The sequence below is a fragment of the Pseudonaja textilis genome, chromosome 2, assembly GCF_049901715.1.
Source record: "Pseudonaja textilis isolate UNSWEBS1 chromosome 2, rPseTex1.2, whole genome shotgun sequence".
In the NCBI taxonomy this organism is placed as follows: domain Eukaryota; kingdom Metazoa; phylum Chordata; class Lepidosauria; order Squamata; family Elapidae; genus Pseudonaja; species Pseudonaja textilis.
In genome coordinates, this window is record NC_141991.1 from 113,833,205 (window position 1) to 113,852,095 (window position 18,891).

The 18,891-nt window shown below is 37.0% G+C and overlaps 1 protein-coding gene across 1 annotated transcript in view; it reads right to left on the reverse strand.

Moving 5' to 3' along the window:
- Positions 1–632: 632 nt before the first annotated feature.
- Positions 633–18,891, reverse strand: part of NPLOC4 (NPL4 homolog, ubiquitin recognition factor) — a 49,555-nt gene continuing 31,296 nt past the window's right edge. The window contains exons 12-17 of the mRNA XM_026701752.2: positions 18,019–18,179; positions 8,966–9,037; positions 5,947–6,042; positions 4,346–4,462; positions 2,963–3,065; positions 633–2,582 (exon numbers count right to left, since the gene is read on the reverse strand). Of these exons, the coding sequence (XP_026557537.1) occupies positions 2,425–2,582; positions 2,963–3,065; positions 4,346–4,462; positions 5,947–6,042; positions 8,966–9,037; positions 18,019–18,179 (707 nt within the window). The 3' untranslated portion in view covers positions 633–2,424. The remainder of the gene's footprint in view (positions 2,583–2,962; positions 3,066–4,345; positions 4,463–5,946; positions 6,043–8,965; positions 9,038–18,018; positions 18,180–18,891) is intronic.

The window sequence follows — 18,891 nt, forward strand, 5'->3', positions numbered from 1 at the left end:
TTAGCTTGTTCCTCAAGTGATGGCAGTCTAGCCTCTTCTTAACAATAGCCAAAGATGGAGAACCCATAACCTCCCTTGTACCCATTATTTCTGGTCCTAGTTTATGTGGCAGTGGAAAATAGTTCCTGACCTTTTCTCTATGGCAACTTTTTTATGAATCTGAACACTGATATTATGTCTGTTTTTGGTCTTTTTTCCTCCCAACTCTTTCATACTTCTAAATCATGATCTAGAAGGTCAGAAGTATGTTAATCTTCCTACTAGCCACCTTACATAAATGGTTCAGGTTTAACCATTTGTTATCAATGGCTGTATCCATTAACATGTATAACCCATATCATATTTACATAAAACCTATATTCTTTACTTGCCAGATTGCTAAAAACATGGATCCCATTTTTTTTTGTTTTAAGATGAGATTTTAAACAATAGCGGACTGCTCACATGTACAGCAAGCACTTTAGAAATTAGATGTGGTTGGGACTTGAAGTGAATCATCATGACATATGTATCTGTATTGGAACAATACATGAATGGTGGTCAGGAGAAATGTTTGGGGCCCAAGGGCTCCACAAATTCAAAACGAGTAGAGAGCAAAGTGGAGAAAGTAACAAAAGGACCCAAAGCCATCATTTTGGATGCTTTTAATAGATTTTTATTTGCAGGGGCTGTTATTCAGTTAAGTCCAGTCCAAACCAAACATACACCTCTGCAACCCAAAGAACCAAGAAGAACAGCAAGAGCGGCTACAGCCCGTTGAGCTTGAGAAATCTAGTCAAAATGCAAACCCAGGAAACAAAAGTCACACGTCCTGCCAGCAATACCTAGGGCCAGAGAGTGTGTTTATGAGCCCCAGCGACAACTGCCTTGAAGGGCAAAGACTGCATCCTTCACAGCAAGTCTTTGGAGGCCGATCCTACATGCCCGTAATGAAAATGGGAGCTGAGATGGAGGCACATTTTTTGGTGATGATGAAGACCTAGGAATATAAACTATGGAAGGGCAGAAACAAAGGCTGTATGTCCACATAACCAAAGAGTTGACGTGAAGGGCTTCTTTCTCTCTAATGTTGCGAGGTTCATCAGGGTGATTACATAGGCTTGCTATGAAGAATACTTCTGCGAGCGGAACTAATTGTGATTTAACATAAAACAGTCCTAGCAGAGATATTGGGAATTTTGGATAATGAAAAAAAATAAAAATCTCTGGGCACTTTTGAATGAAAGAGCCCAGGTATCAGAAGAAATAAGGAATAGGAGGCACAGCTAATATATGATTATGTGAACAGTAGGCAGGGTTGTGTTCTAGAGGCAAGGCCATTTCTATTGCAGTCACTATGTTCTAGAGGCAAGGTCATTTTTACACAGGCATTTTAGTGAGGTAAGACAAACTCCCATTCCAATATATGCTCCATCTAACTTTGTTGTGCTGATCCCTGTGTAGTCATTAATAGGCATGAATAAAATGCCTGGATATTTTGCCCGATCATAGCTTTGGATCCCAGGAAATTGCTTTAAATATAAAGGGAAAATAGTGCATGGAGACTTGGTACAAATAACTGCTTGTGAACTGTTGGTTTCCCAGTCCTGACACAGCTGGAATGAAGCTGCTGTGGGGTTCCAAACCTGGAAGTGAGAGGATATGCGTCCCGTTGCCAAACCAGGATGAAAATCGTCTTCTCTCTTAGTTAACCTCTGGGTTAGGTTTAGAAACTCTGGCAATTCTTTTAATCTGCTGCCATTAGGGATGTAGGGCAAGAAATGGAGGCAAGCAGAATCATCCCTGTCTGGTTGAGAAAGATGTTCTTCCCCCACTCTCCAGTACCAGGTTTAGCCTGGGGCTTTAAAGCCGCAGTATGTCCTGCGATCACACGTCACTCAATTTGAAGCTATAATGGACCAATGTGGCTCAGGCACCAGTGACCCAGAAACTCTGGGGCTAAATGCAAAGCGTGTCAAGAGAACAACATTACACAAGCTAGCCCTGGGGGACCAAGTCATCCCTTCAACACTACTGCCTAGCTTCACTGACAAGCTTAAGGCGGGGAAAACTTGTGGCATGCAAGCTAACTGGGCGACACAGCCACACTGCCATGAGCCCACAGAGCCGATCAGCCACCTGTGCGACGGGTGGCTGGACCGCTGGCTTTCTACAATACTGAGAGCAAAGAAAAGACAAGGCAGCACAGTGGGGCCATCTTATTTTTTTCCCACTGGGACATCCTGTTCCAACTGCAAGCTGCCACCTTGTAAATGGCAATTGAATACCTGTGATATGGGTCCTTTCCCCCCTTTCCTGTCTTGCCCCGCCCCACACAGTACATCATCCCAGGAGGAAAAACAGTCCTGCCTGGCTAAAGGTTTGCCTCTGTATTTCTGCCAGTTGGTCTGTAATGGCCGCCCTGACCGCCAAGCCAAACAGGGCCTAGCTCCGTGGGAGGCTACACATCTCGCAATGATCTGTGCCTGGTTGATTCATGAAGGTGCAGTGCTGACAGGCCCACATTGAAGAAGTTGTTGCATGTGTTGAACTGCCCATGGCACCATATTCTTGAAGTCCTGGCAACTGAACACCCACTGTGCCTGAAAAAGTGAAATGGAATAATTAGGAGACGGAAAAAGCTCCAACAAGCAGAAAACATTTTTTGCCTGGAAACTTTACAAATTGCTAGATAATTTCTATAATAAATGCAATCTTCCCTTAGGAATAGTCCCATTCCTTGTCTAACTCTTTCCACAGATTTCTACAACTGTATCCTATAAAAACCCCTCCTTTCTTTCCTGCATGAATTAAATCACCACTTGGCTACAAAGTGTAAAATTTTGTTTACTTGTACTAATTTCATTCCAAAGGTGGTTTCAAATCTAAAGTCCAACACTAGGCAATCTGATGTAGGTAAACAAAAGCTGTCCAGCATCTTTAGAGTGAGAGGATTCAAAAAGAGCAAAGACATTAAACATACTGCAAAGCTGCTCAATGGTAGCCCACTGTTCAGATTTTTTCCAGGTCTGAGCAAGATCCTCATTCCGGGTTCTTACTGCCTCCAGCAACAAACTGATACTGTCCTAAAACAGGAAATAAAACCACATCAAAACCCTACCTACATTTTAAATAAAGGATTAATGCACCATATTCCGCTAGCTGTAATTGTTAGTAACTGTTATACGACATTCACAAGCAACACTATGCAGGATTACATTAAAATGGGTTTGCTGAAAAAAAAACACCATTTCTTGAGATTTGAACAGCAGGTGGCACTGCAGACAAGTTCTGAAATGAACTAGATAACAATATGCGTTATCATTTCATCCTTGTTCTTGAGCGAAGGGGCTCAGGAAATAAAAATGTTTCTGCTGGCTCCATAATCACATTACTGCATAAATGTCAGAATCTGTACATTGGATTTGTTACATATCAGATCCTGATGTAAATGAATAATCGGGAAAGAAAACTGTTTGAAGGCTAGGATGGATACCCACCAGAGAAGCAACTGCTACACCTGTGTCGTTACACTGACCTAACAGCAAAGTTACAGGAACTGTTCTTTAAAAAGGATTAATGAAGTTTACTTCAAAAATGCCTGCTTTGATTTCTATGAAATTTAGAAAGGTATATCTTCAAGAAGTTCTGGCTTGCCTGCAAATTTAACCCCATTCTGTTGAAAAACAGAACTCCTTGCTTTCTATACTATAAATTACAGAGCTCAGATTCTCTAAATCAAAGGCAGATGGAAAAGGCTACGTCCAGAATTACAAAAAATGTGATAGGAAGTTTCTAAAATGTAAAAAGAGGACAGAGTATGTGTATTCCATATTTTATTGTTAAGACAACAATTGCACCATTGCAATTATACTTCATTATCATAATATTCAGTAAACCTGGTTAATTACCTACTGGTAGCTCAGCTATTCCACACATCGTTACAATTCTTTAAGCTCTCTGGAAAATACAGTACATTATTATTTTTCCTGCCTTTTTAAAAAAAATTGTCGATTGTAAAGGCAGAGCTTCATATTTATCAGTGATCTAGCAAAAGTTAGCAAATTGGGCTAGCCATAAGCATAGATTAAAAATAGACAAAAGAGATTGCAGAATTGATTTTTTACAACAAGAATTTCTGATGCAGAAAATTTAACAATATGCCTAAGTGTCAAATTTGCTCCACCAAGGCTGAGTGACAATTGCTACCAATTTATTGCTCCAAACAGCTCAGAATTGACTGCCAAACTACCAATCTAGAAACCACTTCTAACAGTCAAGATATCCTGTTTTAAAGTCAGTTATGCTTAGCAGCCTTCTTAATGTAACCTTTATGCTTTTCTCCAAAAATAAAGTCATTACGTACCCTTAAAGGCATCACTTCATTGGTGACCAAGAAGAGGAGAAGATGGAAATCAGAGATGATGTCAAGGAATACAGAAGAGGTATTCTGGGACAAATATGTAGCTAGAATGTGAAAGTCCTGCAAAGATTGACAGAAGCATTATTTAGCCAACTGGAACATTCTATGAAATTTACCAGCGTATGTACAGTGCAAAAATTGTTATCTCAACAGCTGCCCTTCAAAAGTGGGCAGGACCGAAGCAGTCAGATGACTTTTTAATATGACTTTAATACTAACTTTATTATTTACATTTATACTTGTTTAAGCATTTAATTCTTTCTCTATTTTTGTAGCAACATTCTCAAACTAAAATACGTGCAGGTTTTTTTTTCTTTTTAGTAAAAGTCTTATGATACTAAAAGTCTTTTCTCAGGATCATAGCACCCTCTGCTGATGAAACTCTTCCAGCAAGAATGAATAGACAGAAATAGCATCCAGGAAGCAAACACATCGAATTTAAGAGATATGCAAGAAGACAAAGAAGCTGGGAAATATAGAGGCAAACAAAGCAGAAGGGAGGCAGAGAGACAGTAGGAAAAACTGGGAGGATGTGGAGGCAGCAAAAGAAACAGCAGTTGATTGGGATGCAGAGGGCAGGAAATGTAGAACTGTAGAAGCAACTGTAAGTAAAGGCTAGGAAAGGAAAACAGCATTGTAGGCTCTGTTAGATATCCCACCGCCTCATAACTGGCCTGCAGGTTTTACATTTGGGCTCTCCTGAACATCGCCAGTTCAGCTAACAATTTCACGCATTTTGTTCTATCTATGAAGACTGCTAGTATTTGTGATGTAAAGAGAGCAAATGAATGACACTCTGGATTTTTTTTTGCCAAAGAGTAACCAGATATTCCTTCCACATCAAGGAGAATTTAGATAAAACTTGCTCTTGAGGGAACTTTACTGTGTTTCTTTTCAAATGGCAGGTAACAATAGCTTAGCAGAACTCATGAAGACAGTTGCAGAAACTCCTACTGCTTATAATTTTCATCCAATGCCTGACCAATAGTGTAATTCCATTCTCAGCAATTGGGTAGATTAGGTGAGCTTTTTCAGTTGATAAGAGTTGACAGTGACAACCTGAAGTAAGCTAAATTGTTTTTAAATCCAATAGTTCTTCTCTATCTCTCTGAACATAGGCTCAAAACGGGACAACAGGAATACGAAAGACAGCAGATTGTACTTTCTTCCTCTCAAAGGATGAAGATCTTTTGCTTGGTAGCAAAAGTCAAGGCATACAGCATATACAAGCAGATGTGCTGAATAGACGTCTTACTAAGACACAATTTGTAACCATGGTAGACATTTTGTTCGTGGTAACATACATGCAAGCTTTTTCTGATCTCCAGACATAGCAAAAACTTTATTTTACATGACTATATGAAATCTGTTCACATAGAATTGGTTAAATTTTGCACAAAACAAAAAGGGGTAAACTAAAACTATTTACTATTTGTAACTAAGCCAATGTTATGCATGATGTTATCTGCTTTTAAATATTACAAAACTAAATAAATGCAATTGTATAGATACTTCCCTTCATCCAAACTGCTATTTATACATACCTGAGTTTCTCCCAGTACATCACGATTCTCAATAGGGAATGGACTTTGAGAAATAGAAAATGTGTAAACTGGATCTTTTGGAAATGTGGTAGTAATCTTCAAAACAGTAAAAATAATAACAGTTGAAATTCAAATGACAAACGATGTTAACAGACACTGCAAGAGACAGGGCAAAACCCCTATCTATGACAGAGACAGGCCTCAGATAAGGCCTTTAAAACAAAGACAGGTAAAAAATTGAAAGGAGAGATGAAATGAAGTTTCTTATGGGTCTTCCGATCTCTTTCTTTTAAAATCTCTCATATGTCTCTCCATATATTTTCTCCATAAATATAAACAACCTATGGCTTTTTTTAGTGTTTTGCGTGAGGTAATTAAGAATCAGTTCATCTCTGACAAAAAGACCATATTGCACAAGACTTCTGAGACCATCAAAGGTTCAAATTCCTACTGCTTTCTAGACTAGAGGGAGGAAAGACAGCATATGTATGTATGTACATATGTAAGACAAAAAAGTTCTTGTCTTTGCTATCAAAAGCTATGACGTCTGCAGCCCTATTCCTCTAACAAAAAGGATTCTACACATATTTTGTTGCCCCAGGGATGCTAATTTTACAAACTATTGTGTTTTAAAAATGAAAAAGTGTCATATGTCACCTGATATTGCATAGGATAGATATTAACCAACAATAGGGTTTTTAATCAAGGAACAACACAATTTGAAATCAAATCAAAAGGCACAGAAATAACTTATCATGCAATCAACTAATAAATGATACAGGTTTCAGAAATGTGGTTTCACTTCTTGTCAAACGCGCCCTAAATGCAACTTTCTGGCAATATGTTTTCATTTAACTTATATCCCAGATTGTCCAAAACAGACACTTTTATTGTTGGCTAATCAATTTATTGGACTGTCAACTTGAGCAGAAAGTTGGCAAACAACACAATAGCTACCATCATTTCAGAAAAGCAGTATCTCGGTGCATAGATCAGCCAATTTCAGTTTTGAGTAGAAATAGATAGATAGATATATACACACACACACACACTGTATGTATGTATGTATGTATGTATGTATGTATGTATGTATGTATCAGCTTTGCTCGGGTATTTTCCCACGTCATTATAGTTGTGCTTTTAAAGTTGTAGCAACATTTCGGCAGAATCTCATCTGCCATCATCAGGCTTCTGTACTGTGTTTGTCAGTGAGGTGGGTGCCTGGTTGGGGTGTGTTTGAGCTGGAGGTATCGGGGGAGTCTGTTTGTGCCCAGGTGTTTGCCTGGCTTGTGGTGTGGAGATTTTTTTGTTTGAGAGTGCAGGCTTCCAGATAATTGACAGTCTGGTGGAGTCATCTCTTCTATTCATGCTTTCAGGTCTTTTTTCAATCTCTATGGCTTCTCTGATAAGGCACCCAGATGAAACTAAGCTTCCTAATAAATGATAGCCGTCCGTTTACTCGGAGGCAAGCCACACTAAAAGCCTCCAATACAGGAAACACAATGTTGCCAGCCAATCAAGACCAAAAAAAAAAAGCTACAAAACAGACAGAAGATATTAGAAACACCAATCAAGCAGAACACAGCATACTCCAAGACCACAGTCTGACTCACAGATGAACACAATACAGAAGCCTGATGACGGCAGATGAGATTCTGCCGAAACGTTGCTACAACTTTAGAAGCACAACTATAATGATGTGGGAAAATACCCGAACAAAGCTGAATACCATATATAGATACACACACATATATATGTACATATATACGTACATACATACACACACACAAACACACACACACACAGGGGAGAGGTGGAGAAAGGAAGACAGATAGACAAGGAAGCTGAACAAGTGAATCTCTATGAATTCATAGCCTATCAGAATCTGTCTTAAATTTATTTATTTATAAATGAATTTTGGCATCAATTATACAAATTTATTTATTTGTATGCAGCCTTTATTATATTTACAAATAACTGAAGGTGGCGAACATATCCAATACATCTTCCTCCTCCTATTTTCCTCATAACAACTCTATGAGTGGGTTGGGCTGAGAGAGAGAGTGACTGGCCCACAGACATCCAGCTGCCTTTCATGGCTAAGGTGTGGCTTAAATTCATGGTTTTCAGTTTTCTTAACTACAAGACCAAACTGGCTCTCTGAATTATGTGTTAATTTCTATTTCATCTTTCTACATGTTACAATTTTGTCATCTATTGATTAATCACCTTTGAAATGTATTCTTTTATTTAGCAAAAATCTTCCCATCACTGTAATGTCAAATCTAAGGAATATATAGATGCCATCAAAGTGTGGAGGGCAATATCACTTTTTTAAAGTCATCTTTCTATTCAAATCAAGTGTTTAACAAATAATTTAAAATAAATACATTGAATAAAAATAGGATAAAACAAGACAATTAATTATACAAAAATAGAATAAAAGCAATTCAGTTAAAACGTAATATAGGAATGCTTATATTTGCCTCCCAAATTGAAGGTCTGTTGAACAGAAAGTTCTAAAGCAAAATCATGACTTGCGTTAGAAAAAGGAAAAATGGAGGAGCAAAAAAAAAAGTAAGGAACATCATGAATACACCTTAAACTGTAAAAATAAAGGGAGGACAGAGACCTAAATAAATAAAGCCCATATCACACATACATTGCTTAATCATTTCTCTGAAAGATATAGCACACACTTGTTTTCTTAATAGATGTAATCACTAACATCTCTGTGAAGATGACACTTCCCACTTATTTAAAATACAAACATAATTTTGTAAGAGCAGTGGGATTCTTGAACAGTGTGTTTATATAGAATCTAAATACTCTTCTGAGATTTTACACAACCACATTGCAACCAGACAGCTATAAACTACTTGTTAGCACTTACTTTCCAGTAAGGAACTAATATGGCAAGAGTTCCTCAATTTAACTTATGGAGAGAATTCTGCATATTTCTATTCAATGTTTCTATTTACTTTAGCCAAAGTAAAAAGTAAGCAAAATTGATACTTACATCTATGATTAGGTACTCAACAGGGAGAGGACGAGCTAGCTGGGTGATCTCATTGCCAAACTTGTCTATATCCTAAAACAAAAGCCATCCCAAATTGTTAGGCAGAATAACTAACCAAGAATTACAAAGACAACAATAGTTTAATGGAAAAAAATATTAAACACAGAAAATCAGGGGCCCATTGGTCAGTTCCTAGTATGTCATCTAAGCACCAGCAAACTGATAGGATTCTAACATTCAAGTATCTTTCACACAGTTTCATCTCACTGTACCTCAGTAACTAAAATATGAATTCACATATTTAAATTTATAAAATAAATCCAAAACATTCACACCCCAGTGCACAGGTGTACACATGCAGCCATAAACGGAGAGAAACGGAGAGCTGGAGAGAAATGTAAAATCCTAAGATGGGCACTGCTGATGAACCATGCATAAGCCAATCAGAACAAGGTGTAGCTCAGAGAATCAGTCAAACTTGTAATTCTCAAAACTGCAGATTCAAATTTTATTTATCTCTTAGTCCCTGCCTCTCCACCTCATGGAAAAGGTTTTGGTTTCACAAAAGCAATTCAACTCTTTTCTAATTATTACTTGCCAAACAACTATAAATATGCCAAGTTTAATAATTTTAGCTAGTTAACATGTCTGTTTGTCACCCTTCATCTTTACACGAAGAAGCAGCTGTTAACCCATAGCTGGAAAAAACAGAGTATCACTGACCACTTCTTACTTCACTGCATGATCAGTTAGACATCTAGTGAAAAATGTAACTCAGTCGGCTTTCCAAGCATAATGTAAAAAACAAAAATCTCACAGGTGTTTTATTGCTCAAACAAGATTAGTTAATGCTTGGTATAATGAATTTCCAATAGTTACTGCAAGGGCCAGTGCTTTTAGATATTTTAAACTTCAGCAGAAAAATTGAAGGGGAAGAAAGTTTACATAGTAGACATATATATACAGTTTCTTTTCATGGGCATGTCTCAACAGCACTTAATCTAAAATCTGGTGTACTTTCATAGCGCGATTAATCTCTATAGTGTTGCACAAGGTTTTGTCCCACACACACCAATGATATTAAGCATAATATTTTAGACAAAAATCATTTTTATTTTAGGAATGCTCCCTGTATTACTGAGAATATCAAGCCAGCAGCCATGAGCAATTATCCAACAAGAGTGCTTTTTCCACATAAAGACAAAAAACAAATTCAGTGAAACCAATCTATGGGCTCGCTTATGCAAGGGAGAATTTGCCATGCCACCCATATAATTTTCCAATCTGGAATACATCTTTAAGTCCAATCAAGTTCTAATATGCAGAAACATTTTTCTAACACCTGTTCACCTTCATATCTTTAAAAAAAAGACAGAGTACATATCTGAAATCAAAGTGAAAAAAAATGCCTGAATAGCCGTCAAACAAAATCTTTGTCCTCTCTGGCATAAAATAATAATAGAAAATGTAGTAAATAAACCCAGAATCACAAGATGAAGAAACAACATCTAATCCCTTGCTAATTATTTTAAGTATATTTAGTATAGTAAACATCAAGTACAGCAACCAAAAGGAAAATACTATTTTCTTTGCTAATTTGGTAGTAATTATGATGCTTCCCATTTGTGAGCAGTATGGAATACCATGTAAAGGACGGCATGAAGAAGCATCTCCATGTTAATTAAATACATATTTAACAGTAAGGCAAGATCTGGTTCCCGATTAGGTTATTTTTTAAAATACTTATTTGGCTTGAAAATAGAATTCTTCTCAATTCCAAATAAGCAATGAACTGATTCATCTAAATAGAAAAGCACTGTAGGAAAACTACTATTTCAATTACAGCACTTGGAGCCAACTGAATATGAGCACTATATGGTGTGACTGCAATGAAAGGCAAATGCAATTTATGCTGCATCAAAAAATGTATGCATTCCAAATTCTTGTTATTCTACTTTAGTCTGACTCCACATCTAGTATTGCATTCAGTTCTGGACATATTTTAAAGAGAATTCAGAGAAACTGAAACAGAGCCAGGGAAGGGCAGTGAAGAAAACTAGGACAGGACAGGATATAATGCCTACAAAGAGAGTCCACAGGAATTGGAAATGTTTCAAATAAAACAGTTTTCAAATATCTTAAAGGATGTCACTCGAAGTTCAAGACTGTGAGTTCTAGTCCACTGACCTTACCCCACCCCCGCATTGGTTTTAAAGTAGCTATATGGCTATAGCTACCTATATCCAGGTGATGGACATGTACTACAAAATTTGCTGAACCAGAAGAATCTTGAGCATCTTTAATAATTTTTGCAACTAAGCTCTGTATTTGACATCTCACCTAGCCTTTATCTTCAGGCGTAATAATTCATTCTACATACAAAGCATTCATCATTCAGTAAGACCAAGAGTATTATTTAAAACAAGAGTTAAGAAACCCATTTAAACAAAAATATCCCACCGCCACTGAAATTACATGATGGAATGAAACCTTATGCACATGACTTCATGTGGAAACTAAAATTTAGTAACTGGCATTTTTTCAGGCCAGCATACAATGGTCTGAAGAAATGCAGGCTGAACCAATAGCAGAACTGCAAAAACCTTACCCAGTTTGTTTCTGAAAAGAGAAAACTGTAGTACAGGCAAAGATCTCTTTGCAAAAACAATGTCATCAACTGTCTTTATTAACCCTAAGTACTTAAACATCAGAACATCAATAAAAATCTTTGCTCACTGCAAAGATGAGTGATATCTTTTCACTAATGCCAAGATCACAGCTATTCTTTTGAAGTCGATAAGGAAACCAAGTCCTGCAAAATGGACTTTAGCTACTTTGAAGGCTTCAAAGGATCCATAAAATTCAGGTGCCTTTTGGATTTTGGGGGGCGTGAGATATTTGATGGAATGTTGAGCCATCCCTGAAATAAGTCTGGGACTGGAACCCCAAGGTGCAGGAACCAACTTCAAGAGTACAACACAGCTGAACTCTCACAAAGGAGCCCAATAAAATGTCAATTAGACAGTGGAAATTTAAACTTCATAAATTAACTGAAGGTATTCAAATACTTAGAATCACATAAATCAAAGATGGTTCATCGTAAATTTCAAACTGAAATATATACAGAGTTTTAAATGAATTCCCCATTCAGGGCTTCCAATAATTTCATTTCACTATGTTGTAACTAATGGCAATGTATGTTAGACAGCAACAAAGTATAGGTTTGTATATAAGATCATGTTGCCTATTATATAGGATCCTTCTCCCACAACTCAAGGAAATATCCAGTGATAACTTCAGATTGATAGAAAGGAAACTTCTTTTTCCTATTACTGAAAGTAGACTGTTTATTTAAACTGTTAATCTTATATGATTCCTGTTTTTAGACAAATTCATGAAGACTCTGCTTGCACATCACACAACTGAAAAAGGAAAGAAGGCTCAGCACTCAGGTGCTACTTTAGTCCTCGCTTACTGAGTGCCTTGTATAGTGACTATTTGAAATTACGATGGTGGTAAAAAATAATTTTGCAACCATTCCTCACCTTTACATCTGTTGCAGTGTCCTACATTCATCTGATTCTCATTTGCATAATTCACAACTGCTGTTGCATCTATGATTGTCCACAGCATCCCTATCATGCGATTGCCATTTGACAATTTTACAACCACCTTGTGACAAGCAGATTTAATATGGAAGATGAAAATAAAATCTTAAAAGTTGTGGTCACTTGATTTTTCTGTTTAGTGAGTATATGACCAGTCTCAATTGTGGTTGCTAAGTGAGGACTACCTGTTGCACTACATAAATGTTATTGTTATAGCACCTCAGCCTATAGTATTTCAGGGGCTATTTCCTTGATCAACCGGTACAGAGAAAATAGCTATTTAGAATATTTATTCCTGTTTTTAAACTAGGGTAAGCTTTTATCTCTCTATTTTAACTGAGTCTGCGTAAAAATTCAGTCAACAGCCTTGCTGTCAATTTTTCTTGATTTTTAAAAAGCTAAGATAAAGACTGTGGCAAAAAACCTAAAGGTATTGCTAGGGGAAAATGCCCCATTTTATAGAATCAGAGCAAGCCTGGGGCCTCTGCATTTCCTATGTTTATCATATTTAAGACACAGATTATTGATTTGTTCTCAGAAGAACTGGCAAGATCAGTAAAAGGCTGTCAAGAAAGCAACAATTCCCAGCCAAGTTCCAGAAGCACACCACACAAGGATGACTTGAAAAAGAGGTTTACTATTTTCACTTTAAAACTTCTCTTCACTCACTGAGGCCCTACAGCTTTTTTCAGCATTTTTTCTCAGCCATGTAACTTGAACCCAAATATGTGCTTTTTTGTAAGCAACAATACCAACTCAGGAACTCCATTTCTAACATAAAGAAATAAGAGACTCAGACCACATACCTCATGCAAGGCACAGGGTTTGTACAGGCACTACTTCAAATCTATCTAGTTTGACATATATCACATTTTTTCTGATCATGGGAGCTTTCAAACCATCTGTTCTTTTACCCAGTTAGACAACATAGAGGTTCAATAGATTCTGTTGTATTTAAACTGCTGTTAACATTGAGAGATAAATGTACTCCACATTACACAAACATTGGCTTCTTGGGGCATGTCCAATAAATTTCTAAAAGCTCTTTTTTGGGAATGCTACCCATATATACTGCTCTTCAAAGCTCTCAGGCACAAATCTTTCATTATTTTATAGAAGAGCACTTGTGGTGTGCCTCGGAGAAATCTCCCAAGAGACAAAAATCTGAATCTCCCAGAAGACCTTCATCCCAATGAATAATTTAATCTAAGTACTTCACTTAGCTTCGTCCCATCTCTCTTATTTAAATCTTCAACCTGGAATCAAAATATGTTCCTTAATCTTCAACAATAAATGGTTTGGCATTGTGTGTCACTGATGTGAAGGTCGGAAACAGCTCCTAATTATTATTATTTACTAACTTTTTAGATTTATATTGAAGCAAAAGGCTTGTGATCAAGTTAGGGGCTTAAAACAAGCATTAGTTTCCCTTCAAAATTTTCATTTTTGTGTTTTCTCCAAACTGGTGCAGTTTTCGCATGTCTAAGTCCTATGTTCAGCAGTGTATAAATTCTGCCCAATATGTATCGTTAGTGATATAAAACTATAAAAATATTCCCCTGGAGAGTAGGGATTAAAAGTGTAAATTATCTATCAATAGTCAGATTAATTAAGCAAGATAACATTTATTGAGAGAAACCTTGTTTTACTACACTTTAAGATTTATATTTAAATGCTTTAAAAACAAGAGTATCTTGGTAATTGCAACAGAAGTCTGCAATCTCACAATTAGCTCATCTATAATTAAAGATTCATTATATAAATTGAAATAATCCATGTTAAAGACTAACATTACATCTGTATTTGATTGGTTTTCCTACTTCTTGACAAAAGTATAAATGAAATTGGCAATTAAGGACATTAATTCTCTTTCTGGAGTGATGCTATTTCTACTGCACTATCAAAAATGTTTGTATATTAAAGCCAGATGCATATTAGTTATCAAGCTCATCAAACATTGACAATTTTGGATAAACTTTGAAAAATATGAAGAAAGCATTGCTCTAATAAAAATATTTAGATTACCAAGCTTCTTTGTTTTTAAAGAATGGATTAAAGATTTGCTGCTTTAGAAAATACAGCACTGCAAAAAATTCTATATAGGTATCATATGAACCATAAGAATTAAGAATTGTATTGCTGCGGTAAGAAAAAAACGCAACCTGTCTGCATTAACAGACTAGGAATATTGCCTTTATCTCCATTAGGGTCCTATGTTATGGATATATAAAAGCCTTTTCTTGGCATAGCTTCTCCTCTTCACATTGACCACCCACACCTCACTCTCAGCCTCAGAGGCTCTTTAAATCCTTGTTTTGCATTTTATTATTTTGCACTTTGTTGCAATTCATGCTTCTCACCAGGTACCTTATAAGCATATTCCACATGTACCAGAAAACTATTCTGGCTGGCTGTGAGAAACCTGCAGCTTTTATTGCTGCATCATTTTGCTTCAGTGAACATCTCATCTAAGCATAATTGGGCCAAGGGGAGAAAAAAATCCCAAACAAACATTAGTTGGGGATTTAAAGTCAGCTGAGGGACGGCTGCAACTACCAAATACAAGTGGCATTGTTAATTCTGGGAGCTTGCTAGGAGGCATGATGGAGAGCACTACATACTTCATGCTGAAGTTGAGCTGGCTCTGGAAAGTGATGGGACATTACAAAAGGAAAAATTGATCTTATACCAGAAAATATTGCAAACATGTATTTCTGTAGATATGGTTGTACTATTTGTAAGCAGTGGATGGGACTATGCAGGCTCCAATTTTTCTTCAATCACATAGCTAACTATTCTGTCCTTCACTTGACCTCTCAACTTCCACTTTTAGAGTTTTTGCTCTGGGTCTGACATAACAGATAACAGATAATCAGAATTGGAAGGGAACTTGTAGGTCATCTAGTCCAACCCCCCCCGCCCAAGCAGGAGACCCTACACCATTTCTGACAGATGGGAGTCCAATCTCTTCTTGAAAGTCTCAGGTGATGGCGCTCCCACAACTTCCGAGGGCAAGCTTGTTCTCACTGTCAAAAAGTTTCTCCTTATTTCTAGGTTAAATCTCTCCTTGTTCAGTTTCCATCCATTATTCCTTGTTTGGCCTACAGGCACTTTAGAAAATAGATTGACCCCTTCCTCTCTGTAGCAGCCCCTCAAATATTGGAAGACCACTATCATGTCTCCCCTGGTCCTTCTCTTTACTAGACTAGCCAAGCCCAGTTCCTGCAACCGTTCGTTGTATGTTTTAGCCTCCAGTCCCCTAATCATCCTGGTTGCTCTTTTCTATACTTTTTCTAGAGTCCCAACATCTTTTTTATAATGTGGTGAACAAAACTGAATGCAGTGCTCTAGGTGTGGTCTTACTAAGGCTTTATAGAGTGGTATTAGTACCTCCCTTGATCTTGATTGTATCCCTCTGTTAATACAATTTAGGATTACATTAGCTTTTTTGGCTGCTGCTGCACACTGCTGGCTCCTATTTAGCTGGTTGCCCACTAAGGGTCCAAAGATGCCTCTCACGGTAACTGCTATTGAGCCTGGTTTCACCCAGTCTATATGTGTACTTTTGGTTTTTCTTGCCTAAGTGTAGGACTTTACTTTTCTCTACATTGAATTTCATTTTGTTAGATACAGCCCAATGTCCTAGTCTATAGAATGTTAACAGCACGAAACTGACTCTTGCCAGAGCTACTATCCACAAGACTGATGGTTCTCCAAGATTAAGAAACCCAACTCTGATATGCACTGTACAAATAATAACAGAGACAGTTTATGCTACTGTAGGGAGGAGATAAATCAGTAATGTCATCTTTGAAAGCATGGAGATGATTAGGTGGAACTCTAAAACCAGAACAGAAGAAAGGCAGAAGAGCTGCTGAACTGGAGAAAAAAAACAAAACAAAATGGCATCCTATGGATTTATTAGTTCTAGTTAGCACTGATAGGATTAGTGGCTGTATATCAATATAGATTCTTTTTAAATTCTGAGAGGCTGGTCCTATGCTTACCTTAAGGTCATTCATATAAGAGAAAGATTATGTTGGGAATAAAATATACAAGCTGAGGTATTTGACACAATATCTTAAAAGCAAATTTAATGAATTAAAAACATGAAATATTTTAATCCAACTGAAAAATACATAAAAACCAAAGATTTAATAGGCATTCATCTCTTCATGGATGTAAAGCCAATAAGCAAAAGTATTCAAAACTATATCACTAATTAGCAGAAATCTGGTTTGGAGTGGAAAAATATACAAAAACAATTTATATCTAGAATTTTAAAAAAGTAACATTGAGGGCAAAAGGCAGAAGAGCCAGACACTGAAAGAGAGACTTCTGGAAAGGAGGAGGATAGCTGGCAACCAAAAAAAAATTGGATTCTAGGCAGCACTAACTCTGAAGGTTTCTTGGTTCCGGGAAAGCCAGAATCAGAATTGGTAGTGGTCCCAAAACCACTGAAGAAAAAAGAGGAATAGGAAGAGACATGCCTTTCTGGAAGAAATGGCTTCCCAAAAAGGCTAAAGAGAAAAAACATCACCCAAGAAAGAATATCAGCTAGTGTAATTAACTCCTTACTTAATTCTAAGTAAGAAAGAAATATAGAAACAGCACTGCAGGAATTTCACCAAAATTACAGGCCGCAAACATATACTTATTTAGAAGAAAAGAACCTTTAGCATGCACGGCTGAGTGCCCATAAAACAGGCTTATGTTTTATGACTAACAAAATAATGGAGTGGGAAGAGATCTTGGAGGTCTTCCAGTCCAACCCTTACTCAAGCAGGAAACTCTGTATCATTTCAAAAGGGTTGTCTAGTAGCTTCTTAAAAACCTCCAGTGTTGGCGCAGGCACAACTTTTGGAAGTAAGTTGTTCCATTGATTAATTGTTCTAACTGTCAAGAAATTTCTTCTTAGTTCTAAGTTGCTTCTCTCCTTGCTTAGTTTCAACCCATTGCTTCTTATCCTGCCCTCTGGTGCTTTGGTGAATAGGCTGACATACACTTCTTCTTAGTGGCAGCCCCTTAGATATTGGAAAACTGCTAATGTCAACCCTAGTTCTTGTTTTCATGCTTACCACCATAAGGACCTTACCCTCCTTATAAGAAAGGATAGGAAGTAGCAGAATGAGGGAAAGTAAACTTCCTTTAACGAAGAACTGCTTGAAATACAGTACTTTACATGAATGAAAGCAAAACTAAGAACTTGCCTTGGTTGGCTAATAAAACAAAAATAAAAAAGCACAAGGTTGTAAGCTATGAGTTGGACCAGATCCCATATACTTATGAAACCCTCCTGATTCAAGCTGCTCCTTCTCTCTAGATCATAAGTGAATGAAATCATCTATGGCTTGCAAGACTCTGAAAACTACAGATAAACTATGAATCTTTACTGGTCTTCACAGAAGTCATATGTTAACAGAGATGTAGGTTATGAATATTTACCTTATAGAAGACATCAGGCACATATTGTTCACTGCTGGATTCCTTTGCATAGCCGAGTTCTGGAGCATCACGGCATGGCAACAAACATTCATCACGCACTAGAGCCATGCACTGATTGGATACTTGGTAGCCTTCAAAGTGGACTTGGTTGTCGGGACCCCCTGAAACAGAGATATTTTAAGAAGAGAGGTTTGACAGAGTTACGATAGAACACGCCTCAAGCTGCTAGATGGGCTATCACTGATTTTATGAAGAACATGTTATTTCATTAAGAAATTCAGCATCAATTCAGAGTTTATTGCCCCGACAGAACAGACTTTTTCTAGAATCTGGGCTTAAAAGTTTTCAAATGATGAATGATATAGCACTATCCAAAGGACCACATATAGGGGATTTAAAAAAAAAGATACGTTGTTTATTAGAAAATAATGCACAGAGCATCATATATCATGTTTACATCATTTTTGAAAGATTAAATAAACTGATTCCTTTTTTTTTCTGTGAAGTTGATTTTTATAAAGGTAGAACTGAGCATTGTGTCCTTCCCAATTCTTCTTCTATAACCTGCTCACAGTACCTTATCTAAGATCAAATGGGCATTTATAAATATTACAGGTAGTCCTTGCTTAATGACAGTAATTGCAACTGGAATTTCACTAAGTAATGTGCCATAAAATGCAATGCCACTTGACTACAACACTTAGTGACTTCAATCCTAGCAGTCCTCATTGCTGTCATTTCTACTTTTATTCTTTATAATAGTCTTTATTATTTAGTTGTCACCCAACTCCCAAAATTTAATTTTAAATAGCTGGCAACTAAAAACCAACTTATTCAAATACAAACGTCCAAAAGAGCAAAGCACAACAAACA